Source organism: Molothrus aeneus, chromosome 8, assembly GCF_037042795.1.
Source record: "Molothrus aeneus isolate 106 chromosome 8, BPBGC_Maene_1.0, whole genome shotgun sequence".
NCBI lineage: Eukaryota > Metazoa > Chordata > Aves > Passeriformes > Icteridae > Molothrus > Molothrus aeneus.
Window position 1 is genome coordinate 22,109,465 of NC_089653.1, and position 25,213 is coordinate 22,134,677.

Below are 25,213 nucleotides of genomic sequence, written 5' to 3' on the forward strand. Positions count from 1 at the left end.
GGACATGGCACACCCACGACTGTGCTCAGTATCAGCACTCTGGCAGCTCCACCCTGCACACCCGGCCTCCCTCTGCCTCTGCTCCCAGGCCTCACCAGCCCCTTCCCAGCCCAGCTCCCATGGCAATTACACCCTGCCCAAGCCCATCCATCACGGATTAGCTATTTTCTATCAGCATTTATCTCCAGACAATCTTACTCCTGCTGTGACAGCCTGATGCCTCGATCACCCTCCCTCCTGCTACCAGGCAGCCCTGATAAGAGGCTGCTGTATCTTATCGGGCTCCCCGGCAGTTACACATTAATGGTGCCATCTCCGGGCTGGGTGGGATGAACCCAGCCCACCCTCGGGCTGGAAGCAAGCAGCACTGCGTGATGCAGTGACGGCTGCTGAGCACAGAGGGCATGGGCAGGGTGGGCAGGCTACAGGGAAGGGCAAGTTGTGCAGCTGAGGTTCCCAGCATTGTCCCAAAGCAGTACCCCAGCAGGGCTGGGGGGACAGTCCCTGCCCCCAGCCCAGGGCAAAGAGCAGCTGCTATCACTGCCTGCACTGGACTGTTTGCTCTCTCAGCCCATTAACAGAGCTGCCTTATCCGGTGGGCAGGGGCCAGCGGCAGCCCAAAGCCCGCTGGCCAGGCAGGGGCATCGATCATGGGAAAGGGAGGGGTGGCCCAGATAACCCCTGCAGACAAATGGGTTTCTAATAGGGTCTTAAGCCTTGCACCCCCCATCTCCAAGGGAATGGGGGAATGTCATCTGGGCAGGACCCTCATGTCATTTGGGCTCTAGCTTTGCCCACACCCTGAGCACTGGCAGAGCCTGGGTGCAGGCCCTTTGCTGGAAGGTGTAATCCCAGCTATCCTGTGCCAGCAGACCATGCACTGCCCAAGGTACATGCTGGCAGAACCATCCATGAGAATAAGGACCCCCATGCCCATGGCACTGCCTCATTGATGGCACACCTGGCATCGGGGTACAGGAGCCCTCCCAGGGCTGCAGCATGAAGCTTCTGGGGTGTCCTCTTCCTTAAACCCCAGCACCCCACGCATATTGTCTTGGGAGAAAAGAGTGGGGAGTAGTGTGGCACAGGGTAGGAAGCAGGATCCCCTGCCCCATGGCAGAACATGCCACTGGGGTGCCAGGTGGGATGGGGGCAGCACGACTGATATGAATAATGGGGACAACTTGTGGCCACAACACCTCGCCATGGACAGGCAAGCCAGCCCTTCTAGAAAGCATCACCCAGGGGGCACACAGAGCAGAGTGGGCTGGGGGGGTGCATGCAGGGAGGCTTCCTGGGAGGGCGAGGGGCACTGGAGCACCATGTGCCAAGGAGGGAAGGAGGGAGGGAGGGAGGGAGGTGGCAGCGGTGCGGGCAGGCTAGGGGGAGCCGGGGGCCAGCCCCGGGGGGCCCGGCAGGCAGAGCAGATTGGCTGCCGGCGAGGTCTCCAACCTCCTTAGAAAGGGCAGCGGGCGTGGGAGGCGCTAAGGGAGCAGGCAGGGTGCCGAGACACGCTCCCGTCCCGCTCGGCAGCCGCGGCCGGCAGCGGCGGGCGCGCAGCGGCGATGCCGCAGGCGGGCACCCACCCGCGCTCCCGGGGCACGGCGCTGCTGGCCCTGTCGCTGGTGCTGGCAGGGTCCCTGGGCGGCGGGCAGCACTACGACTACTACGGCTGGCAGCCCGAGAGCCTGCCCCACGGGCGCTTCTACGGGCGGGAGCCGCAGTGCCTCGACATCCCGGCCGACATGCAGCTCTGCCGCGACGTGGGCTACAAGCGCATGCGGCTGCCCAACCTGCTGGAGCACGAGACCATGGCCGAAGCCAAGCAGCAGGCCGGCAGCTGGGTGCCCCTGCTCGCCAAGCAGTGCCACACCGACACCCAGCTCTTCCTCTGCTCCCTCTTCGCCCCCGTGTGCCTTGACCGGCCCGTGTATCCCTGCCGCTCCCTCTGCGAGGTGGTACGGGACTCCTGTGCCCCCGTCATGGAGTCCTACGGCTTCCCCTGGCCTGAGATGCTGCACTGTGGCAAGTTCCCCTCTGACCACGAGCTCTGCATCGCCGTCCAGTTTGGGAACAGCAAAGCCACGCCGCCCCCAGGTAAGTGGGAAGGGTACTGTAATGGGCTGGGAATGCATGTGGAGCCTCTGCACAGGTGTCCCTTCGCCCCTCAGAGCACAGCCCAGGACACCAGTGCTGGCCAAGGACTCTGCGTGTAACAGGGCAGGAGGGGGCACAGGATCAGCTTTGTCTGGGCACTATTGCCCAGTAGCACTGTGCTCCCAGCTGCCTGCATAGAGCTGTCCCGGGATGAGGAAGAACACGGGATGAGGTGGGAGCTGCTGGCCGATCCACCGCAGTGCTGTGTCCCTCTGCCGCCACTGGGTCCCATGTCAGCAGGAGAGAGCATGCTGCACCTGCGGTGTCAGCCCCACTGCTGCTACAGGGTGGCTGTCCCCTCAGCCAGGAGAGGGAACATCACCTAAAGGCAGCCTAGGCTCAGGGTCAGGGCTGTGACAGCCTTAGGCTGGGACCACTCTCACTGTTGCAGTGCTTCAAAGTGCCAGCATCTGATGGGTGGATGTCCCCATATCTCCTCCCCTCCTGGGGAGTGACCCTGGCCAGCAAGGTGCTCTGTGCCTCTCTGCATCACCCCAGCACAGCTACCTAGGGAGCAGAGGAGCTGCTGGGGCTCTCCCAAGCGTGTCCCCGAGGAGCTGGCCCTGGTGACAAGTACCAGCAGCACAAAGCTGTGACACTAACTGGTCTCTCACCACAGTGTCCAAGATCTGCACCCAGTGTGAGATGGAGCACAAGGCGGATGGCATGATGGAGCAGATGTGCTCCAGTGACTTTGGTGAGTGCTGGAGTCTCCTTACCAGGCCCCTGGACAAGGCTTTGCCTCCCCTAGGTCTGGCAGCTGGGGTGGGAGTTGGCCAGAGGGTGGGGTTGTATGGGGACAGCCCCTGGGAGACCCCTGAGCCATTCCCTTGGACCCTTCATGACTGGGATGGGTGCACCACACGAGAAGACATTGGTGGGGGATAGGGGAGAAGACATCTGGGAGGGTCACTGGGGGTGTCTGCTGGACCCTCCCCAAACCCCTTTCCCCTCCTCACCCAGTAACTTCCCCAGAGACCCAACCCAGGGATGGGCTGCACCCTGTCCTGCCCAGGTGCCCGGCCCAGGCCCTCCCCTCCCCAGCACCCAGCCGTGCTCCCTCCCTCCCTCCCTCCCTCCCCCAACCGTGCCCCGCTGCCCCACACAGTGGTGAAAATGCGCATCAAGGAGGTGACGGAGGAGAACGGGGAGCGCCGGCTGGTGGCTGCCCAGAAGAAGAAGGTGCTGAAACTGGGCCCGCTGAAGCGCAAGGACACCAAGAAGATGGTGCTGCACATGAGGAACGCGGGTACCTGCCCCTGCCCCCAGCTCGACAGCCTCAGTGGCAGCTTCCTGGTCATGGGCCGCAAGGTGGGCGGCCGCCTGCTCCTCCTGGCCATCTACCCCTGGCAGAAGCACAACAAGGAGATGAAGTTTGCAGTCAAGTTCATGTTCTCCTACCCCTGCCCGCTCTACCACCCCCTGCTCTATGGGGCTGGGCAGCACTAGGGCTTTTTGCCCACCCTGCCCTTTCCCAGAACTCCTGCACTGGCCTAACATCCCACCCCTGGCTTCTCTGGCTGCACCCCAGGACCTCAGCCCTGCTCACCTCAGGCCCTTGGTTGTGCCCCAGAACCCAGCTGTGCACCTGCAGGATTCCCTGCTGCATTTGTGGGAGCCCTGATCCACAGCCAGGACACCTGCCTCCTCCCGAGACCCCTACTCTGCACCCCTGGGATCCCTGTTCTGCTCCCAGGACCCTCACCCCTGTCCAGGACCTTAGTCTGGACCCAGGACCCTTGTTCTGCATGCTCGTGAGCCCCTCTGTACTGGACACCCTTGTCTACTCCCAGGTTCCCCACCCAGAAGCCCAGAGACCCTTGCTTTCATTTAGGATCCTTGCTTGGCCTCCTTGGCTACACCTGGGACCCCTCCCCTGCAGCCATGTCCTTTGCACAGCTCCCTCATGACATGCCACAGACCCTCAGCCCCCCCATCCCTGTTCCAGCCCACCAAAACATCCCATCCCCTCACCTGGAGCTCACATCCAGCCCTGGATTATCTCACCTTCCAGAGATCCGGCCCAGGCAGGTCCCTCTTGCCCCTCTGTTCCCACTGACTGACTCCCTCCAGACCGAGTGGCCAGAGCTGCACAAACCCTTCCTGGGCTCCCCCACTCCCCATAGCACAGGGCTCACACCTCCAAGTGCCCCAGAGCAGCCCTGCTGCATCCCTTGCACACACCCTGCTGTGACCCAGCCACGCACCCCTCGCCCACCAACACCACAGTAAATTATTCCAGCTCGGAGAAGTCTGTGTGCCACTCACTGCAGCTCATGGGTATGAGCCCCTTGGGGCTCCCTCAGGCACCCCAGAAGATTGGGAGGGGGGTCCCAGTCCTGCCCACGAGTGAGGCAGCCTGAGGGAGAGAGGTCACCTCAGGATCTGGCTCTAGCCCCACTCCAGGTGCTGTGCCCAGAGCCTGAGCCTGGGCAGTCCAGCCAAGCCAAGGGATGTGATTCCTGGTGGCCACAGGCATCCCTGGAGACTCAGGCACCCCTGCCACTCCAGGGAGCCTGGGAGGGCATTGAGATGAGTAGGATGGGGAGACAGGGCCATCACTGCTGCTGGAGCCTCACAGCTGGGTTTAGCTGTGGTTTGCCAGGGAAGTTTCTTCCTTTGTCACCCCAGGGGATAAATCCATGGTCTGAGAGCTCACAACACTTGTGAGAAGCCTGGCACTGAGCATCAAAGGGGGCAGATACTGGACCAGGCAGCCTCCAACCCCGTCCTCCCCACACCATACCATCTGAAAGTCCTCTCTGCAGCTCCCTGCCAGCCCTGCTCGGCTGCCAGACCTCCCATGCCACAGCCTCCAGCCTCCTCCAGAATGATTCCTAAGGCCACCCACCTGCACAAGCCGGCACCTTCCCAAAAGCCCAAGGAGCAGGGCAGCCCTCATCCCAGCCCTGAGGGCAGCAGGGGCTGTGCCTTAGCTCAGCTGGACTCCCCCAGTTGCCCCCCCAGTCCCAGCTGGCAGGGGGCTTCTTGAGGGACCCCATCATTCCTGCAGGGCACACTGGTATCCACCCATCCCAAAGGGTGAGGGGGCCCAAGGTGCTGCCAGGACATTCCCCCAGTGCCTGCCTGCCTGACACTGCCTTCTCTTCAGAGCTGACCAGCCTCAGGGAGCTCCTGGGACAAGAAGGAAATTGAGACTGCAGGTTGTCTGCACCCACCCTCTTCTGGCTGACAAGAGCACTGTGCACCTGCCCTCCTTGGGCATGGCCTTGGCCCCACTGGTCAGCCTCCAGAGCCCCAAATCTCCCACTCTGGCCCCACAGCCAGCCAGGACCATGGGGCAACCAGCCCCTGCCCCAGCCTTTCACCAGAAATGGGCACTCTTCCCTGGGGAAAAATAAAAAGGGGGAAAAAATTCAAAATTATAGGTTTGTTCAGAGCTTGACTGTGAGCACACTTTCATAGGAATAAACACTGTCAATTACATTTTATTGCAAAACTTAAAAAGCATAAATAAAACCCCATCTCCCACAGCCTAAGTTTATCTGTAGCCCTCTGTATTCTGTGTCATTAGCATCTTCCCAGAGAGTGTTCAGACATACATGGCCATAGCGCTCACTGCTCCAAGTGTTTTCTCTAGAAAATGAGTGGCTCCTCTGCCTCCCACTGTCAGCTGTCTCATCAAGCTGACCCCTCACAGTCCCTCACAGCCCAGTAATATCCCATTGCAGACACCCTCACAAACACACCCACAGCTCTTGTGGTGCTACACAGCCCCCTTCCCAATGTTACAGCTGCTCCACTGCCCCCACTGCTCAGCCCTCTGCACACCACTCCCCTGCACACCCAGCACAAGCCAGACACCTTCATGATCAAATGCCAAGTCCAGATTTTCTCCAAATTTCCATGCAAAGGAGTTTATGAGCCCACAGCCAAGCTAAGTGTTGAGGCTGCCTGCCACACTGGAGCTCCCACACTGGTGGGATGTGGAGCTTGCAGCAGGGTCTGGGTTCCAGCAACTTCTCAGACTAGTGGGTGTCACAGCCTGGTGGGCACCGACCCCCCAGACGCCCTGGCTTGGGGGAAGCTGCAGCTGGCTGGCAGGGACCCAGGCCACGGCTGTTCCCAGCTGCACAGCAGCCAGGGTCACATTCCTGGGATAGCTGGGGGCTTTGCTGTTCACACAAGGAAAGGTCATCCTTGTGCACACAGGCAGCTGGTGGGACCAGCACCCGGGGAGGGCAGGGGAAGGAGCAGCCACGGGAGGCAGAGGAAGCTCAGTAGCTCCTGTCAGAGCTGAGGTGCTCCCTGGCTCCAGCCCAGCAGGATCCAGCCCTGGCACAGCTGACAGGCAGCTGCACACAGCTCTGAGCAGGGGGCAAACAAGGCTACAGCAGGACACAAGATGGGAATTCCAGTAAAGCGTGGAGAGCTGGTGGCACAGAACACCATTTGTCCAGGAGCACCTGCAGGATAGCAGGGCCAAAGCCACAGAGGTGTCAGAGTGACCTGGGCCTGGGACAGCTTTTACTGGTATGACACAAGAGCCAGCTGAGGACAAGAGATTTATTGATCATTCTCTATATGCATTTATATATTAATCTGTAGTAGAAAGCAGCAGTCACTAAGTGCACAGAGCAGCACCAACTCCTGCCTTTTGTCACACTGGAGACCCAGCCACACAGCCCAATCCAAACTCATTCTCTTTCCTCCTCCGGGTTACAGCCAAATTCGGGGGTAAAAGACTAAAGCTGCAGGCTGTGAGGGTGAGGAGCACAGGAGTGGCTAGCAGAGTCTCAGCTGAGCCAGTCTAGACCCCAAGGGATGCAGGAGGAGCTCTGAATTGATCCCAAAAATACAGTCACTTATAGCACAGTGCTGGGAAAGGTAGGGACAGAGTCCTGAGGTTGTTCTGCCCCAGCCAAGAGGGGAAGGCAGGACCACAAGTAGGAAGGATGGCTCTTCCATCACTGAGCCAGGCCAAAGGGCCTGGGCAAGCACGTGGCAGGGCACAGCAAGTGCCAGAGAGCACCCAAGGCTTGGAGCAGCTGCAGGGATGGGGCACGGCCGTGGGCAGTGCTCCACCACAGTGACCCAGCTGGTGCATGGCAAGGAAGGCTGGTCCGTCCAGCCTGGCGCTGGCAGGAGGAGCACAAGTGCAAGCGTCCTCTGGCAGGGGAATGCCATGCTGGAATCCAAACACTCCAGGCTCCCAGTGGCAAGGGTGCCTGCCTGCTGTCCCAGGTGTCAGGCAGTGCAGGACACAAGAGCTGGCTGGGCCTGTTTCATCACTTGATGAGCACCTGGTTGCAGAGCGCGCACACAAACACCGTCTCCTTCTGAGCCTCCGGGGCTGGAAAGGAAAGCAAATGTCAGATCCCCCTTTCCCACCATGGGCTAGGGACCCCAGCCACAGAGCTGCTTCAAGAGCTGCAAATTCATCACTGCTCTGTCCCGAGCCAGGCTGTGATGGGCACGCCCTGTCTACCCTCCCCACCAGGGCTGGGGCAAATGCCTGGGCACACAGAACAGGGGGAAGCAGAAGCTCTTCCCTCCACCTTTCAACTCACCCGTGGCTCCCATCACAGCCTTGGGGACTTTGAAGGAACAACACCTGGAGCAGAAGCTGTTCCCACAGTTACTGCAGCTCCGCTGTAGAGAAAGATGGAGGTGAGACCCAGACGTGGTATCAGACTAACCCAGGAATAAGTGAAAGGGGTCAAAAGTCTATACCTCCTTCTGAGAACTGCCCACAGACTGTGTGCCAAGCATTGCACACACGGCTCAGATAAGGCAACAGGTCATTCCCACCAGCAGACCCATGCTCTACTTCACCACAAAGGCCACAGGAAATGGACTAAACCAGGGCACAGAGCAGGTACCTTCTACAATAACACATGGGTTTGGCCTGAGGCACCTTCCAAAGGAGTAAATGGACAAATGCTGTACAACACAAGGGATCCCTGGTGCCATTAGGCATGTGACAACACCCAGCATTTAGCTGAGGTCATTTGGGCTGTGACCGAGGCCAGACACCTGAGCTGTTGGAGAAAGCTGGGGCAAGCCAGACATGAGCAACACCTCCGCCCCAGGTGCAGACAGCAAGCTGGGGCAGAAGCTGAAGACTCACCCTCTTCTTGAGCACAGAGAAGGTGGCAGCACAGCCCGTGCAGTTCCCTGAAAGAAAGAGACCAGAGGTCAGGCAGGGCTCTGCTGCCTGGGGCTGCAAGTGGCACAAGAACATCTACAGCTGTTGTAAAGGCTCAGCTCAGAGGTGACACTGCTGCACCTTCCATCCTTGCCCTTCCTCGGAGTGCTGGGACTGTTCTCCACAGAGTGGAAAAGGTCACTGGAGGTGTCAGCACAGCCTAGCAAGCACCACACACCCTCTCCCAGTCCTCTGGTCACCACTGGAAGCAGCACAGACCCCAGGCTGCTGAGCTCCCCAGCAGCACCTGCTCCCAAACTCACCAAAGTTGTTGCTGGGGTAGCGCTTGCGCAGGCGCTCGGTCAGGCGGGACACCTTGCTGCGGATCACCTCATTTTTGCTCATAAAACCATTGTCTGGGAGGCTGAGGTCAAAATCTGCTGAGCACTGAGAGCTCTCATCATCCTCCTGCAGAGAGCAGAGCCAGCTGAGCACAGCAGGGAGGCTGGGGGCACACTGCGGGCTGCAGGGCAGCCCACGCCAGAGGCAGGCACCCAACAAGCCGGTGCTGCACCTGGCATTTCTACAAGCCACCAGCAAACCAGGCAAAGCTCCAGCTGGGAGGAGATCCCACACCTCACCATGTACTCACCATGACCAGCAGCTGGTTCTCCTTCTCCCGCAGCATGGGACAGAGAGGAGAGTGAGCACACACAGAGTCAGAGGCACCCGGCCCCACAGTCACTCTTTCTGAGCACCCAGTTTGCCCAACAAGGTCTTTGTCCCTTTCCCACCTCAGCTGCCCCACCCCAACCAGCCTCAAACCTCAATTGCATCTTTGAACTCTTCATCAGGTTCTGCCTCCTCTGCTTCCTCCACACTGCCAGGGGTAAGGTCCTACAAGAGATTCACAAAGCTAATCCTGCTGTTCCCCTGCCTCTGTTCAAAGGTGGCCTCACATTTCTGGGCAGGTTCCAGGACAATGGATCTGGCCCCATGCAGCCTCACAAATGACACAAGTGTCAGAACGTGAGGTGAGCCCCTGCCTCCTCAGACCACATCCTTACATGTGGCAAAAGGACTGAGCCAAGCCCGAGGGCACAGAGCAGCATCCCAGTAACTCAAAAGTAGCTCACAGGCTTCCAGCAAAGCTGGCAGCTGGGAGAAGTTTGTGTGTAGAGGGACACAGGCACAGTCAGACCCAAGGGCTGACTCTGCAGCTCCCACCCCACAACTGCCAGCCCTGCCCCTCTCTCACCTCTGCACTGGTGGGGGTGGGGGTCCGATCTGGGGCAGCAGCTGGTGGCAGGGGTTCAGCAGGTTCTGGAGTGCTCTCGAGGGGTTTGGAGCCCACACACTGCTCGATGGAGGCCTTGAGCTCCATTATCACTGGTAAAAAGGGAAATACAGCTGGAGTGTGGGTGGCATTTCCCTACTCCCAGCCACATCACACAAAGGCCAACTGCAAGACCTGATCTCCAAGGTTCAAGGTGGGGCATTGACACACTCCTCTGTTCACACATCAAAGTTAGGAGAGAAAGGAAGCCCCCCACCACCACCACCTGCCCCAGCTCAGCTCAGGACAAGGAACAGCAGGAGCCAACATCACAGCTCAGATACATCCAACACTCCCTCCAACACGAGCCACAGAAGAGGACTCCTCTCCCTTCCAATGGCATGTTTTCAAGCCTGTGTCATATACTGCCACAGGCACTGAATGTGTTTGAAGTCCTGAAGAGCAGGGTCAGGGATCAAGAGAGACGGAGAGGCTCACACACAACTTGCATTGACAGACCCTGGTTTGCCAGACCACAGAGAAGAGAAGGAAATGGCACCTGGGCTGGAACAAAAATCAGGGGAGACTCTCACCTCCAACAGCTGAGCCCCAGGAGCATACCACCCACCCTGGGCTGCTGAGCACCACCCCTAGGGCATCATTGCCTTCATGGGGATTCAGGGTCTATGGCAGAGCCTGACATGGGACAGTGGGCTCATGTGAGGGAGAGGTCCAGGGAAGGATCCCTGGCTTCAGAGGGCCTTTCCCCAGCCCATCCCACACAGGGCACTTCCAGCCAGGTGTCATACCTTGGTAGAACTGGGTGTTGCCCAGAAAGAGGGTGCTATTGAGGATGGCCAGGACCCAGCAGAGGGGCAGCAGGTAGAGGACACAGATAGTGCCCAGTAGCGCCCCATAAAACCTGTGGAAAACAGCAGGATACTGTGGTCAAGTCAGTGCAACTCACACACAAACCCCTTCCTTCATCTGGTGTTCCATCTGTTCTCTCCAAGTACCAAACAAATCAAACACAGCACCACAGGCCTGGCTGAGCCCCTCTCCCCACCAAGCCCACCACAGGGTACCTGACCCAGTACTACTCACTGGGAAGAGACAGTGGGGTTCTCCCAGTACAGCACACGGTACACTGCCTCACAGCTGCAGCACATCCCGTTCAGAAACCCCTCCAGCTGGATCAGGCTGCGAATGAGACAGTCACAAAAAAACCCACAAACACACACCCTCGTTCCCCACATTCACGTGAGTTACAGCAGCCAAACTGCAGCCAAACTGCAACCAAACCGCACGGCCTCCAAGAAGGCTTTGTGGCTGCAGAGGCCCCCACAGTCCCAGCGCTGGGGAGGCCCCAGGCACTCACAAGCTCTTGACCTGGGCGATGGCCTCCTGCCGCGAGAGCTGCACCTTGCGCAGATCCTCCCTGCGGATGCTGTGGTACCTCCTGCGCACCAGCTCCGGCTCCGAGGGCCGGGCCCGGCACGTCTCCTGCAGATAACCCAGCAGGGCCGGCACCGCCACCAGCAGGGCGAGCACCGAGTACCAGGCAGCTGGAAGAGGCGGGACAGCGTCAGCCCGGAGGGTCCGGGAACGGGAGCAGCCCCGACCCCCGGGACGCACCTTGGCCGAGGGTGAGCAGGAGGAAGTTGAGGCCGAGGCAGACCAGGAGAGAGCACACGGGCCGCTGCCACCTGCCGACAGGGGGAAGGCCAGGGATATGAGACCCGGGCACGGTCCCGGTCTCGATCCTGGCCCAGCCCGCACCTACCGGAGGAGGGAGCGGACACCGTCGGCGGCGTCCCGCAGCGGCTCCAGGTAGAGCTCCAGGCGCCGGTAGCTCCGCACCAGCTCCAGCAGGTCGAAAGCAGCGGCGGCCTTGGGAGGCGACGGCTCCGGCGGGGCCTCAGCAGCTCCCGCCGCCCCTTCGGGGCCGCCTGCCGCCCCGTCCCGCTCCACCGCCTGCATGACGGGACCGGGACCGGGACCGGGGCCGGGAGCGGGAATCGAACGGCCCCGCCGCGCTCGGCCCGACACCGCCGCGCGCTCCCGTGACGCGGCGGGCGCGCCGTGAGCTCCGCGCGGCCAATGGGAGCGGCGCGCCGGGAGCCCCGCCCGCGGGGAACGGGAACGGGCCGCGCCCGGCGCTCCGGGCCCGCCCGGCTCCGACCGCGCTGCGTGCCCGCCGCCCTGCTGGGGCTTGCGCGCCGGCACGCCCTGGGCGGGAGGCGCGGGGCGGAGTCTCGGTGAGCCCGGTCTAGACACGGGACCCGGCCCGGTCCCGATTCGGGTCTGCTGTGGTGTAGGGCTCATTCACAGCCTGGATCCGGTCCCAGTCCAGGGCTGAGCACTGATCCGTGTCTAATCCAGGTCCAGGGCTCAGTCCCAATCTGCGTCTTGGCGTGGCCTGCATCCAGCTGTGACGGTCGCGGTGGGTTTGTCCCTGTGAGGTTGCTGGGCCACCTCTCCCCAAGGAGAGACCGGGGAGCAGCCCCACACCGAATCCCTGGAGGGGAGCAGCAGGTTCCCCACAGGCCCTGAGCGTGGCTGGCAGCTCATTCGCTGCCCCTCCATACCCCCAATGCAGCCCAGCCCTGGGTGCACTGGCACTGTCCTGCCCAGCAGCCTGCAGCCCTGCTCGCACTGCTCAGGGCACCATGGGCCGTCCTAAAAGGTGCTTGCAGTAGACCAGGGATGCTGGCTCCCAGAGATGCTCTGGGGATCCTGGATTCTGTCTGATGCCAAAAGTTGTAACTTCGTTATAACCCTGTGCTGGCTCTTGGACAATGAGGGTACAGTGCTGCTGCCGACTGCCTGCAGCCTCTGATGAACAGGGCATGTGTCCCATGGGCACAAGGCTGGGGACCCAGTGAAACCCCAGCTGCAGGTCCAGGTCCCAGACTCACCTCTGTCCCAAGAGTGTGTCCCAGAGCTGCGGCCAGGCTGGGGAGATGCAGGCAGCCCTCCATTGGCCCCTGACCCACCAAGGGGCAGTCAGTGTGTACATGACTGCCCATGGTGCCCTGGCCCTGGGACAGAGGGCCCTTTCAGCAACGAGTGACGAAGCCCTTAGGAATACAACTACATCCTGTCCTCAGTACATCCCATACCAAAGCCGTGGCACTTGGCCTCCCTCTGCTCTGTCCAGAGCCCCATGCGAGCATCAGGCTGTGCCCAGTCTCTGGACATGCAGCAGGGCCAGGGATAGCCCCTGTCCCCAGGGGCAGAGGCTTAAGCCTCTCTAGTAGGAGCAGTGGCTCAGCATGAGGGAGTCTCCCTGTGACCCCAGAGCACCCCACGACTTCATGATTATGGCCAGAGACTCCAAGCAGAGAGGCCCCAGGGTGCAGGGCTACAGAGCTGGGTGTGATCTCAGCTCAGACCTCATACCCAGCAGATCCCAGCTCCAACACAAAGCCCCACATACCCAGTGAGCGCCAATATTGCTTTATTTGGAAGGTGAATCCATTGGCACCTGAAAGGAGGCTGTGGGGGGATAGAGCTGGTGTGACAGACAGGGCTGCAGAAAGCCAGAAGGCACTTGTGGTGGCAGAAGCACTGAGGGCATTTTGGACGGCCTGGGCCAAGGGCTGCACCAGAGTAAGGCAGGGGCAGGCGGTGTCAGGGACCAGCCTTGACACAGGGCACAGACAGCATGTCCTGCCCAAGGAAGGGGTACATGGCCTGGGGCATGATGGGGTATGCACTGGGACAGCACATCATGATGGAAGTGGTGACCCAGTACCAATCCCAGACCCCTTCAAGGCCCCAGGTGAACCATGGCTGCTGCTCTACACCTCAAAAAAGGTGCCAGGGAACCCCAGGCAACAGGCAGCTGTGGCCAGCTGCTGGGGACACCCATCTCACTGATCTAAGTCTACACAGAGAATGGAGCAGACCCTCCCTTGAACCGGGAGCAATAGAGACCTGCCTCCAGGCAGGGTGAGGAGGGCTCGTGGCAGAGCAGTCCTAGTGTGGCACTGCTCCAAAAATTCTGTCTCTAGGTGCCCATTTCTCTAGTCAGCCCTACATGGCATCGTCAGGGCTTGGCACCTGGTGGGTTCTGAAGGCTGGTCCAGGGCTGGGCTGGCTCCAGTGCCAGTGTTCTCCTCTTCTGTTCTCCAAGATAGGTTGTGCTCCCACAATGCCTGGCCCCAGCTCCCCCATGGCCAGAGTGCCAGAACAGACTTCCATGCTGCAGTGCTCACCCTTCCCCTCCACCTCACCACAGTCTCCAGGCCCAGTCCCACAGAGTCCAGAGATGAAGATTTTCCAGGATGATAAACCAAGTGTGGCAGAGACAGGCAGGGCCGCAGGCTGGTCTCCGGAACCATCAGCGAGGCTGTTTCTGTCCCTTTTGGAGTAGTCTGGCCCCAAGGCTGGTTCAGTGGCTCTGGTCGCTTGGAGCCACAAACCTCTCTGCAGGGACAGCAGGAGGAGAGAACAACCCCATGACTGGCTCCCCTCAACCTCTGGGGCACCTGGCCCCATCCCAGGACTGCACAAACTCCACAGCTGAGGGATTTACCCCCTGCCCAGGGTCACAGAACAGGTTACAGCTCCCCTTGTCCTTCCCCTCCCTGTGCAGCAATGAAGGCCTTGCTGCCCTGCTCAGTCTCCAAACTGGACTGGGGTGATGCTGGATCTGGCTGTGCAGTACTGGGTATCTCTACACCCCTCGAGTGCAGGGCAGGGAGGCGCTGAGCCCTTTGGGGCTCCAATAAGATAAAGGATGTTTTCAGGCCAGACAGAAGGAGGGGCCCAGGCTGGGGAAGCCAAGTTCAGAGCCTCCCTTAGGGAATTGTGGAGGCGCCTTGCAGCTGGAATGGCAAGATGGGGCTGCCAGCAGGTCAGGGGGGTTTATGCCCATCCAACTCCGCTAGGCACTGCTGCCCCCAGCTCAGCTCCCCCAGGCCAGTCCCCCCTCTACCCCAGGGAAAAGTCAGCACCCACCTGAGCATGCAGCATCTGCAAGACCAGGGCCAGGGGATTTTGGCTTGAGTCCTAGGGGGGCTCCCAAAGATTGGTATCCCTCTTAGGGGCTCTCCATTTGGGTCCTTCCACTTGCAGTAGCCTACGTCTGTCCAGGGCTGGGAGAAGGGCCTGTGCAGTGGCTGGGTGTTCATGCTGTCTCGGTGCTCTGCAGGTGAAGCCGTGCTCGGCGAAGGCCTCTGTCTGTCCATCCGTTTGTGCAGGAGTCTCTGGAGGAATTGCAGTGCAGTCAGCCAGGAGGGGATTGGGTGGCAGGGTCATTTCATCCCATAGACAGGCTGTGTTCTGTCTGCGGCTGAGAAGGGGAGCCAAGTGGCACGGGATGTCAGATGATGTCTCGCTGGTCCTGGCAACGCCGCAACAGGCAGTAGAGCCCGGAGAAGAGGTACAGGCAGGCAGTGATGCCCCCGCAGATGGAGGCGCTCAGGTAGGCACTGTACAGGCAGTGCTGGCTGTAGCCCGGCAGGTTGCAAAAGCTTCTCTGCTTGGCCTTGTGACCCATGATGCCGGTGGCAGCTGCGTAGAGCCCCACACCCAGTGCCAGGTCGTGCACCAGGTTGGTGAGGAGCCAGCGGGAGCCCAACCAGGGCACCAGCTCCCAGCGCCCCAGCAGGCTCAGCCCGAAGAGGGCCAGGGTGAGGAGCCAGACGAGGACGGCGGCAAACAGAGCGAAGTGGGCCGCCCCCTCGTACTTATGAGCCGCTACCGTCACCCAGAAGGCAGCGCCCAGAGCCAGCTGCCCCAGGCGTAGCAGGCCCAGCGGGCTCCGCAGGAAGGCGCGATGGAGGCTGAGAGAGCCGCGGGCCGGCGGCCCCGGGGGCGGCGGCACTGTCGGGGGAGCCGTGCGGGCCATGGCGCGGCCCTGCCTACTCCGGCGCGGCTCGGGCGGGACTCAGGGCCCCGGCAGCGACTTCCTCCCTGGCTGTTGCCAAACATCTGGCACTTAGAGGTCCTCCCCGCGCGGGGCCTCTCTCCTCTCCTCTCCGCCCCGCCTCCGCGCCCCGCCGCACCTCCCGCCAGCCCATCGGATACCCGAGGGCCGCCGCGGATGCGCCGTCGGGCAGGGGCCGCCGCGCCCCTCCCGTCCCGCTGCGGCCAGGGCGGGCCACAACGCGGGGCGCGAGGGGCGGCAGGAGGACGTGGCAGACGGCGACCGATGCCGGCGGCGGGGCGCAGGGACAGCGCACCAGGACCCCGTGCGGCGGCGGGCGCGCGCCGGGGTTGCCCTTACGTCATCCGGGATTCCCTTCGGAGTGCCGAGCGGCGGGGCCCCGCCCAGGGGCGAGGCCTCGCACCCCGCCCGTGACGTCATCTGCCACGTGGCCTCCTAGAGAAGCGGGGCAGCCGCGCCCCTCGGCGCCGATTGGCCGTGGCAGCGGGAGGCGGGCGGGGATTCGCGGGGGCGGGGCCGGCACGCAGCGGTGAATGAATGGGGCGCGCGGCTGTGGCGGGACCCCGGCGCGGTGGCGCGAAGCGGGTCCGGGAACGCAGCGGACACCAGGCGGAGCCGCCACCGCCAGGTCTGTGCGAGGGGCCGGTGGGTGCGGGGCAGCGTCGGAGCGAAAGTGGGTCACGGCGGGGCCCAGCGCCCCGGGCAGGGCGGGACCGGACTTGCGTGCCCCGGCCCGAGCCGGGGCGTCTCCCGCGTTCCCGGGCGGCAACGCCTGTGCGGCTGGCCCCCTGCCCGGCATCCCGGACCGCCCTTAACCCGACGCCCCCCCTTCCTCACTGGGCATCCGCGCCGGATCCCGGGGGAGGCGGACCGGACCGGGCGGCGAGACCGCAGCCTGACGCCGACTGTTCGGTGCCCGCAGCGGCCAGGGCCATGGGCACTCCGGCCTCGGTGGTGAGCGACTCTCCGGGACGGGCGGCGCCCGCAGCCCGCGCCCGCAAGCGGGCCTCGGCCAACATCTTCCAGGGCGTGGGGCTGCGAGAGCTGCGGAGCCTGTTCCGGAGCGGCGGGGCCGAGCGGCCCGAGGAGCGCGCCCGCCTCGTCTGGCGGTACGCGGGCCAACGGCGCATGGCGCGGGCCCTGCGGCGGCTTCGGCGACGACGAACAGCCCAGCCCGGCGGTGGGATGGCCGCGCTACGGCGCTTCGAACACCTTCGGTAGGTACGGGTCTCGGAGGCGGGGCAACCGGGGGAAGTGCGGCCGGGCCACGCCGCTAACACGCACCTCTTGCCCGTAGGATCGCGGAGAAGCTGGAGGGTGACTGCGGGGCCAGGACGGGCTCAGGGTCCAAGCAGCAGCGCTGAGCGGCTGGGCCGCGCCGAGCAGCCTTCCAAGGGCCCTAAGTGTACTGGGCAGGGTGCAATGAATGGTTAATAAAGGGTGGACGGTGGTGGCTGGGTGAGGCTCTGGTTGTGTCCTGCCCATCCCTGAGTGGCAGAACCACGGTTCAGGCTGCTGTACAGCACCTAGTGCAAGGGGAACAGCCCCACACGACAGGTGAGGTTGGAACAGACCTATGGGTCATCTGTTCCAGCCTCCCTGCTCAAGCAGGGTCATCCTAGAGCAGATGTCACAGCATCGCATGCAGATGGTTCCTGAATATCTCTTGTGAGGGGCACTCCACAGCCTCTCTGGGCAATTTGTTCCAGTGCACAGTCACACAGTAACTGCCATGGCACAGTCACAGGGACAACTGAAGAACAAGCTACATGCTGCCCTCCATGAGAAAGAACACTAGGAAGAGAGAATAGAGATTCTCCAGGGAAAGATTTCGCTGCTGGAAGACCAGCTGGCCAAGCTGGAAGAGTGTAGCACTCAGGAGAACGGAGAAGTCATGGGGAACATTCTGAAGGTGAAGGAGCTGAAACAGGAGGTATTCAGACTCGCTGCCAAAAGAACAAAACTCCAGGCTATGGTCCTGTGGCTGAAGGAGGAGAAGTAGCTACAGGAAGCAGCCTTGCAGTCTGAATGTGGCCACTTCGAGGAGGACAAGCAGCAGCTGGGCAGCCTTATCTCCAGCCTCCAGAGCTCCCTCTCCAAGAGCCACTGGGCTCAGGAGAGACTGGAGCAGGATCTGCAGACACAAGATGCCAAGAGACAGCTGGTTGCCCTCAATGTCCAGCATGAGCAGACAGGAAAGGAACTCTGTCCTGCAGCCGCTCCAGCAGTTGCAGGCGGCTAGTGCATCCCTGTGCAGGTACACATGGATACCAGCCATGGGCTGAGGAGCCCCGACCTGCTCTAGGGTGCTGCAGAGGCACAGATGTAGCCAGCTGAATGGCAGCTCTGTTATTCAGACCGTTGCATGGTTTAAATACATTACATACATTTCTACAGTGCATTAGAACAATACATTTTGGGTCAGTCAAATGCAGCTGGGCCCGGCCGGGTAGTTGGGATCTCCACTGCTGCCCCCTCTGTGCTTACACAGCCAGTGCTGAGTCCCCTCCCCATTGCAGGAGACAAGGCAGCTCCTCTGCCTTCCAGGTTCACCTGCCTTCATCCCTCTCACTCCCCAAAGATGAGCTAACAGAACAGCAAGACCCAACACTGACTTTCTCCAGCAGCCTGAGAAGTCACAGCTCAAGGCAAGCAGGTGCAGGCAGCAGCCCTGGCGCTGTTTTATACAACACAAGCTCAGCAGCTGCTGGTAAGAGAGGGGCTCCCTGCCTCCCCACCCACAGCAGGCCTGCGAGATTGTCAGCTCCAGGGCAGCCAGGAGTCCATGCTGGCCCCCCAGTACTCCCACCCATGTGGCAGAAGAGCCCCTCCAGCCCTTCCCTGGCAACCCCTGCCCCTCAGAGGGTCCCTAGGCACAGACAAGGCTGGCACCATGCTGGCTGCACAGCAGCCAGGGAGCTTGCTGGGAGAGGAAAGAAAGTCAAGCGAGAGCAGCTATGGAGAGCAGGCAGGAGAAATGGACTGGGGCAAAAGGGGAGAGCTCCCATGGGAGAGCTCTGTGAAGCCACCTGCTCTTCACAGGGACAAGCCAGCACCTTTTTTGCCTTAGTGTCTAACTGCATCCAAGCCAGTCCCCTGTGTTGTCCCTCTTATGTCCCCTCCTCGAGCTTCTAGCCAGAGAACAGCCGTTCATTGTGGTCCCCGCTATGCCAGTGGGCAGCAGGAACTCCCCCTGAGGAAAGCAGCGTGCACGGGGTTGGGGCACTGGAGGGACAGTGGAGGAGTACAGCACACCCTCAGGGAAATGGAGGGGGTATCACCTACTAAAGGCCTTCCCAGCCTGGCAGCTGGCATGGTGGGGAAAAGAAGGGCCAGTGGCTGGTGTAATGGGCTGGACGGATCCTGGCTCAGGTAGCCCGTTCATCCCAGCCCCAAGCAGGGGTGCTCAGAACTGCATGCAGGCCAAGGAACAGAGGCAGGAGCAGGGTCCCAGCCATACCACAGTTCCTGGTAGATTCCCACACCTCCCCCTGGCCCCTGCCCCAGGCAGGGCACCAAGCTCCAATGGAGCTGGGGAGGGACCATGCCCATTCTGCCTGGCTCCTCCAGTTCAGCTGCAGGTTCCTCCAGTCGCATCTGCTCGCTCTACCCTGAAGGTCGAGTCCCAGCCACAGGAGGCAGCAGTGGCCCAGCTCCTCTCGCAGTGCTAGTCCGAGGTGGCCAAGCCCTGCCCACGGCTCCCACAGCTACCACCATGAGAAGAAAGGCTTCCGGCTCTGGAAGCTCTGCGTGTAGGACTCACTGGCGGAGCGCTGGTGGGAGCGCGCTGTTTCCACAATCACAGGCGGCATCTGAACCAGGTGCAGTGGACTCTTCCCATCCTTCAACGCCTGAGTCAGGTTCAGGATCTGTATGGCACAACAGAGCAATGCCTGAGCTGCCCTGCCTGAGCAACAAAGAGCATCCACTCCAGCACCCTTCCTGCCACAAAGGCAGGACAAGGCTTCCTACCTCACCCATCTGTCTTCCCTATGCACAGCTTACCTGGCCTCTCATGACAGCAATCTGCTTGTGAAACTGTCCCCTGTCAAAGCCAGGGTCTTTCTGCAAGAGAGAGAGCAAAGAACACAATGAGATCCACCCACTGCTTCATGCAGTGAACAAGATGCCTATTCCCCATGTAAGCCATACCCCCTGTCCTGTCCCATGGGTTTCCTGCTTCTCCCACATTGAATCCTCAGCTTCTGGCAGAATAACCCTGCTGTGTCTTAGCCTAGAAACACTGTCAGGAGCTTGACCACCTCTGTCCCTGCAACCTTGACAGGGAGTTCCCCAATACCACTCCTGCTTTTTTTCATTTCCACTACTCCTCCAGCTCACCTTGAAGAGCTCATATAGATCTTCCTCCAGGTCCTTGACAAAGTTGGGGTCTGAGATCTTGGGAAGAATCAGGTCCTTGATCTCCTGTGAAAAGGGGATTTTGGCCTGGGGCAGCCATGCCCAGTAGAACGGATCTGTGGAAGAAAGCAGGAGACATTAGAACTGGGGAATGTAACACATGGTGCCATGTGCCCCTGGGTGCTAGATTCCCTGAATCTGGGACACAGAGTCCAGCATCTGCCTTCTACAGTCTCTGCTGAGGAGCTGCCCATGAACCCAGAAGTTGCAGAGACACAGCCCTAGCCCTCTCCTCTACAATCCTTGAAAAGGATGCCCAAGCATGGAGTTGTGTGGATTGCCATGGTGCCTTGGCATAGCCTGAGGGACTCACATGCTCTCCAGGAGTCCGGGTGTTTCAAGGGAAAGGCCAAACCATTGTCTATAGCAGCCAGCTTGATGATGGGCTCCTTCACCACCACCCAGTCGCTGTCCTGGAAGGAAGTGAAGCATGTCACAAGGAGGTCCTCCCAGCAGGAACAGTCCTTCTCCTACTCCCCACTGTCAGGATCTCTGCCCTGGCTACCACAGAGGCACAGCAGCCTCTTGCTTGTAGCATGGCACCTTAACCACAGGGAAGCATAGTCTGCTTTGGGTGGGAAGGGGGACAAGGCTGTTTTCCCCCCAGGCCTCACTCCAAGGTCCAGCAACACCAGTTTCCCCCACAGAGTTCAGCTACACCCTCACAAAGTCCCACTAGGCCACAAGTCACCAATGCAAATGGTAACAAAAGGCCCAGGAGACAAGATCAGGCCTCAACACACCTGGCAACCCAAACCAGATGGGAAATGCCTGTCCTGCCTGCCAAGCTGGCAGCTTCCAGAAGCAGAGTCCCTGTGTTGCCCCTGCCCAGGAGCAGCCACTCACCCGCACGCCCGCGCTGTCCAGGGGACAGTCATACTTGATGAGCCAGTTGTCATTGCCCCGATCTGCAGGGAGATAAAAGCAGCTGTGTCAGCACCAGGGCCTCCCTGCACCAGGCTGGGCAGAAGACTATTCCTCCTCTGACCCAGAAGTGAGACAGACACATTTTAGGCACAAACTCCCAGAGCCCTTAAACTTGCTGCAGGCATGGGAAGCCACATCAAGCCCCTCACAGACAGCCCTAGAGGTCCACATATCGCCAGCTCCCAAGAGAAAGGTCAGCCTGCAAGCCCCAGAGTGCAACCCCTAGCAGAAACTCAGAAACACGGTGTGAAATGGGATATACAGGGGCACAGTTAGGTGCTGGGTTTCTGGATGTCCCTGGATCCTCACAGTTGGCAAACTTTCACCTGAGCACCATGGTAGATACAGATTTGCCAGTAAACTGGCCAGCAGCCAGAGCCTCAGGTGGTGAGCAGCCCAGCAGCTGCACTCTGCCTAGAGGCAGATGTCACCTGGCAGCAACCAAGGGGAGAGGAGTCTCAGGTGCAGAGAAAAGCCATGGAGACCCTATCTCCCACCCCTTTCTGCAGCATGGTAGGACATGAAGGAGCAGCAGCATCCAGTGGCAGGCAGCTGGCCCTACCTGTGTTCCTGATGATGTAGTCCAGCACCACCAGCCGCTCGAACTGCAGCAGCAGCTGCCGATTTGTGTTCTCCGGGAGCGGCTCGGCTTCAAAGCGCCGCAGCCAGTAGTCTGCATCCTTGTAGCCTTCCACAAAGAGCTGGAAGGAGCCCACCTGAGGCAAGGACAGGCTGCATTACACAAGGCCACAGAGGCTGGGGAGGTGCTAACAGGCAGGCATGGAGGCTGGCAGCCCTACCTTGGGTGGCAGGCCAATGCGGTTGAAGCGCTGGCCAACCTTCGGCACCTTCTCCAGGGCCAGCCTCTTTCCTCGGGACTTCACCCTGTCAATGGCACTGTAGTTAAAGGTCTCACTGGCCAGATACACCACCTGCAGGGACATGAGCACAGTCAGCAGGGGCCTCTGGCAAATCACATGACTGCCCGAAAAGACACAGCATTTCCCAGAGCTCTGCCCAGCACAAGGATCCCCACGGTTTGAGCAATAACAGTCCTACTCTAGAGCACTCAATCTCCTAGGTCAGCAGTGACACAAGATAAGGTGCAAGCAGAGCTGTGTGGAAGCACACAAAAGGCTCCCTAGAAGAAGCCCCCAGCAGCTGTCCCCTCACCTTTGTGCGGGGAACAATGTTGAGTTCCAGTTTCTGGTCTACCAGGCTGGCACCTGCCTCTGACAGGTAGCCCTGGTTCAGGACAAGGCAGTCTCTCCCAAAGCAGCATGGGCAGCACAACTTCTGCAGCCACTTGGTCCACTTGGGGTTCAGCTGCCCATAGGGCTCCTCATTCTTGGGCTTGAAGACGCCAATGATTTTCTGTGAGTGGGAGAGAAGAGAGCTGAGTCCAGGAACTGGCAGAGCTGGGACACTTTCCTCAGCCCACAGTGGGGATACTAAGGAACAGGTCCAGAACTGCCCCTCATTAGGATAATAACCAGCCTCCTGGGACCAGGCAAAACTCCACAGCTCCCAGGAGGGAGGTAGCCAGAGCTGGGAAGAAGCTCTCTCCAGCCAGTATCCCATCCCAAAAGAGCACAGTGCTCCCCAGAGACCTTTATACCCAACATGAGTCCCAAAAAACACCAATGATGATGCAGTCTCCTGGTAAACACATCAGTCTCATTCCAGTGACCTTTGGATGGCGGGGGAGAGCTACTGCTCATCACTGGTCATTATGTTCACACAGGAAAGGGACAGGATAGCAATCCCTGCCCTGGCTCAAAAATTGAACAGAGTTGATCTCAAACTGAGCAGAGGAAAAGGACCATAACAGCCAAGCACCTGCAGGACCCCTGAGGAGCCAGGGCTCTGTGCTGGGGAGTCCAGCAGAAGGGCTGACTCTCTGAATACACTGTGGACAGGAGGGCACAGACAGCTCCAGACTGGCCACCAGCTGGTACCAGCAGCACTCCCAGCCCCTCAACCCAGCCTCACACACACACCAACCCAACAGTGGGGACAGCAGTGTAGGTATCCCCCTGCTGCAGAGGGCACAGAAGCCTTGTGCAGGGCACTGCACCACCACTGAGCCAGCACTGCCATGGCACACAGATGGGAGAAGGGCTGGGACAGGAGCAAGGCCACCTGTCCCCACAAGTCAGGCATCCCTGGGGGGATGGCAGTTCCTGCTCTGGAGTGACTCAGCATCACATGCAACCAGACCTTCTCCCCATGGCTACTGCTAGCCCTGGCCCGAGTGGGCATCGCTTCCCCAAGCTGAGCTCCTGCCAGAATGTGGAAGTAGAACATGAGTTCCAATGCTTCAGCAGGGAACCTTAATGCAATCTCAGGGGCCAAAAGCCAGGCCAGAGCAAGCAGAACCAAGGCTCTGTCCACCAGGAAGAACAGAAAGGGAGGGTTTGAGGGAAGAGGATCACTTGAGCCATGTCCAGATCACATGGTGGAGCCACTTTCCCTAGGCAGGCAGGAAGGCAATCCCCGCACCAGCCCCACACGGCTGTCACACGACTGTCAATATATCCATGCTTGGATAAAAGCCCACAAAGAGGCATGTCAGGAGCTCTGGTAGCATGAAGCCCTGTGCTCCATGGAACCAGTCCAGCAGAACAAGGCCCAGTCAGGCAGGGACAGCATGGAAGCAGACAGCAGAGGCCTGGCAGCACAGCATCCCTTTCCAGACAGCCCCATGCCGAGAGCAGCACTGACAGGGAAAACAGGTCTGCCTGGTGCCAGCAGCAAGGCAGAGAGAGCCCAGCCAGCACAGGGGAGCAGCTGGCAGTGGGGTGATCATAACCACTGGGGCTGGGCAGCACAGCCCTGGAACAGCTCAGGCCCCAGTAACCTCAAGGGAAATAATCAAAGAAGAAAGTCTTTCCCCCCAGTATCTTCCCCCTGCTGCTCACAATATCTACATGCTGCACTCACTCCTGTGCCAGCAGTGGGATGTTTTTGGTAACCCTGGGCAGCAATCAAGCAACCAGTCACACACCACATTTGCTGGCAGCAGGATAATCTGGGGGACCTGCCAGCTGACAACACCAGCAGTACACAGACTTTGACTTCTCACACTCATGGTCTAGCAGCCATCCTTGAGTTTGGGTCTCCTACAGCCAGGCAGCCTCCAGCCTGCAATCCCCAAGTAGCTCATCTGGCTGCCCACTCCTACTGAGCAATAGGAGGGAGGTGGGCTGTGGCACAAACGAGTATTTCCCCACACGCCATCAGCCAAGCTGGGAACTGCCTGCAACAGCTTCCAAGAGCCGGCTTTCACCCAGAGAGGGAAAACTAGGACACATCAGAAACCACAAAGCTCACTCCTGATTCCCTGGAAGCAGCCCAGCACACACGTGGCAAGGGAGCCACAGGAAACAGCAAGAGCTCAAGTAATTGTGCAGGGAGCAGCATGTCACAAGACAAGCCAGCCTGTGCTGCACAGTCATCCGGTCAGTGGCACAAAGACAGCTGCCACACAGCCAACCAGGTCTATAGGGGACCAGCTACATGCCAAGGACTTTGTCTCCATTATACCAACCACACAGCCACAGAGAAGACATCTCATTCAGTTCAAAAAAACAGGCCAAAACCAGCTCAGCCCACAGAGTCACAGCCCTGGGGCTGGAGTCACTGTGTTCAGATGCTGATGGACAGGCCTGTGGGAGGGGGTGACCCTTCCTCTTTGGGCACAAAGCCGCAGAAGAGGTTGAATCAGCACTTGGACACTGTTGCCCCGCACTCTAGCTTCTGCTTCCACTGTACTTCTCCCCGGGGAGGCTCAGACCCGCTCCGGTCGCTCCTACCAGCCCTCCATGCCGGTCACTCCCCCAGCGTGCCGCGCCCGGCCGGTGCCGCTCAGCGCACAGGCCTCCGGAGCTACGGGGGCGGCACCACCCCGGGGTCGGCCACGCGGGGCTAGGCCCAGCTCACCCCCTGCGGGTCCTTCACGAAGTAGCTGCCGCTGGAGCCCTGCGAGATGCGCTCGGGGAAGATGCCGCGCTCGCTGGCCAGCTCAGCCCGCCGCACCACGTCGGCAAACTCGGGATCCTCGGGGAAGTCGTTGCGCTCCCGCTGCGCAGCCGCCGCTGCCGCCGCCGCTGCCGCCGCCGCCGCCTGGGCCTGCGCCTGGGCCTGCGCCGCCGCCGGGCCCCGCGCCCCGCGCTCCAGCAGCGGCTGCCGCTCGCGGTCGCGGCCACCAGGGGAGCCGGGAGGGGAGGGCGGCGGGGGCGCAGCGGGCGGGAGGGCGCGCACGGCTCCCCCCGGCAGCCCGTAGTCGGGGCCCTGAGCCCTCTCCGGCGACACCAGCGGGCTCGTCTCGTCCATCGCGCCGCCCGCCCGGCCCCGCCGTGCCGCTGCCGCCGCTTCCGGTTCCGACCGCGTCACGGCGCCCCAGGGGCTGCTCCGCCCCCCGCCGCAC

At 60.8% G+C, this 25,213-nt stretch overlaps 5 protein-coding genes across 6 annotated transcripts; 2 read left to right on the forward strand and 3 right to left on the reverse strand.

The window, feature by feature from the left end:
* The first annotated feature begins 1,565 nt into the window (after positions 1-1,565).
* Positions 1,566-4,398, forward strand: SFRP5 (secreted frizzled related protein 5). Its single transcript, XM_066554787.1, has 3 exons — positions 1,566-2,097; positions 2,777-2,854; positions 3,266-4,398. The coding sequence occupies exons 1-3, from the start codon at positions 1,566-1,568 to the stop codon at positions 3,604-3,606; spliced, it is 951 nt and encodes a 316-aa protein (XP_066410884.1). The 3' UTR covers positions 3,607-4,398.
* A 2,886-nt stretch (positions 4,399-7,284) lies between these two features.
* ZFYVE27 (zinc finger FYVE-type containing 27) lies at positions 7,285-11,602 on the reverse strand. Of its 2 annotated transcripts, XM_066554872.1 has the most exons (12): positions 11,326-11,602; positions 11,178-11,248; positions 10,921-11,107; positions 10,647-10,742; positions 10,352-10,464; positions 9,525-9,655; positions 9,092-9,163; positions 8,919-8,939; positions 8,590-8,734; positions 8,249-8,295; positions 7,689-7,770; positions 7,285-7,471 (listed from the first exon to the last, which is right to left on the reverse strand). In XM_066554872.1, exons 1-12 carry the CDS (start codon positions 11,520-11,522, stop codon positions 7,407-7,409), a joined length of 1,227 nt encoding a protein of 408 aa, XP_066410969.1. In that variant the 5' UTR covers positions 11,523-11,602; the 3' UTR covers positions 7,285-7,406. The 2 variants fall into 2 exon arrangements, with proteins under 2 accessions (XP_066410969.1, XP_066410970.1); XM_066554873.1 differs by lacking the exon at positions 8,919-8,939.
* Positions 11,603-12,985: 1,383 nt separating this feature from the next.
* Positions 12,986-15,637, reverse strand: MARVELD1 (MARVEL domain containing 1). The gene is made up of 2 exons (XM_066554733.1): positions 14,508-15,637; positions 12,986-13,973 (listed from the first exon to the last, which is right to left on the reverse strand). The coding sequence occupies exon 1, from the start codon at positions 15,397-15,399 to the stop codon at positions 14,872-14,874; it is 528 nt and encodes a 175-aa protein (XP_066410830.1). The 5' UTR covers positions 15,400-15,637; the 3' UTR covers positions 12,986-13,973; positions 14,508-14,871.
* A 313-nt stretch (positions 15,638-15,950) lies between these two features.
* On the forward strand, positions 15,951-16,888 carry AVPI1 (arginine vasopressin induced 1). Its single transcript, XM_066555011.1, has 3 exons — positions 15,951-16,066; positions 16,361-16,655; positions 16,736-16,888. Exons 1-3 carry the CDS (start codon positions 15,976-15,978, stop codon positions 16,800-16,802), a joined length of 453 nt encoding a protein of 150 aa, XP_066411108.1. The 5' UTR covers positions 15,951-15,975; the 3' UTR covers positions 16,803-16,888.
* Positions 16,889-17,764: 876 nt separating this feature from the next.
* Positions 17,765-25,119, reverse strand: PI4K2A (phosphatidylinositol 4-kinase type 2 alpha). The gene is made up of 9 exons (XM_066555009.1): positions 24,727-25,119; positions 21,958-22,158; positions 21,585-21,716; positions 21,347-21,500; positions 20,704-20,765; positions 20,171-20,270; positions 19,780-19,913; positions 19,444-19,503; positions 17,765-19,307 (listed from the first exon to the last, which is right to left on the reverse strand). Exons 1-9 carry the CDS (start codon positions 25,117-25,119, stop codon positions 19,146-19,148), a joined length of 1,398 nt encoding a protein of 465 aa, XP_066411106.1. The 3' UTR covers positions 17,765-19,145.
* Positions 25,120-25,213: the final 94 nt, after the last annotated feature.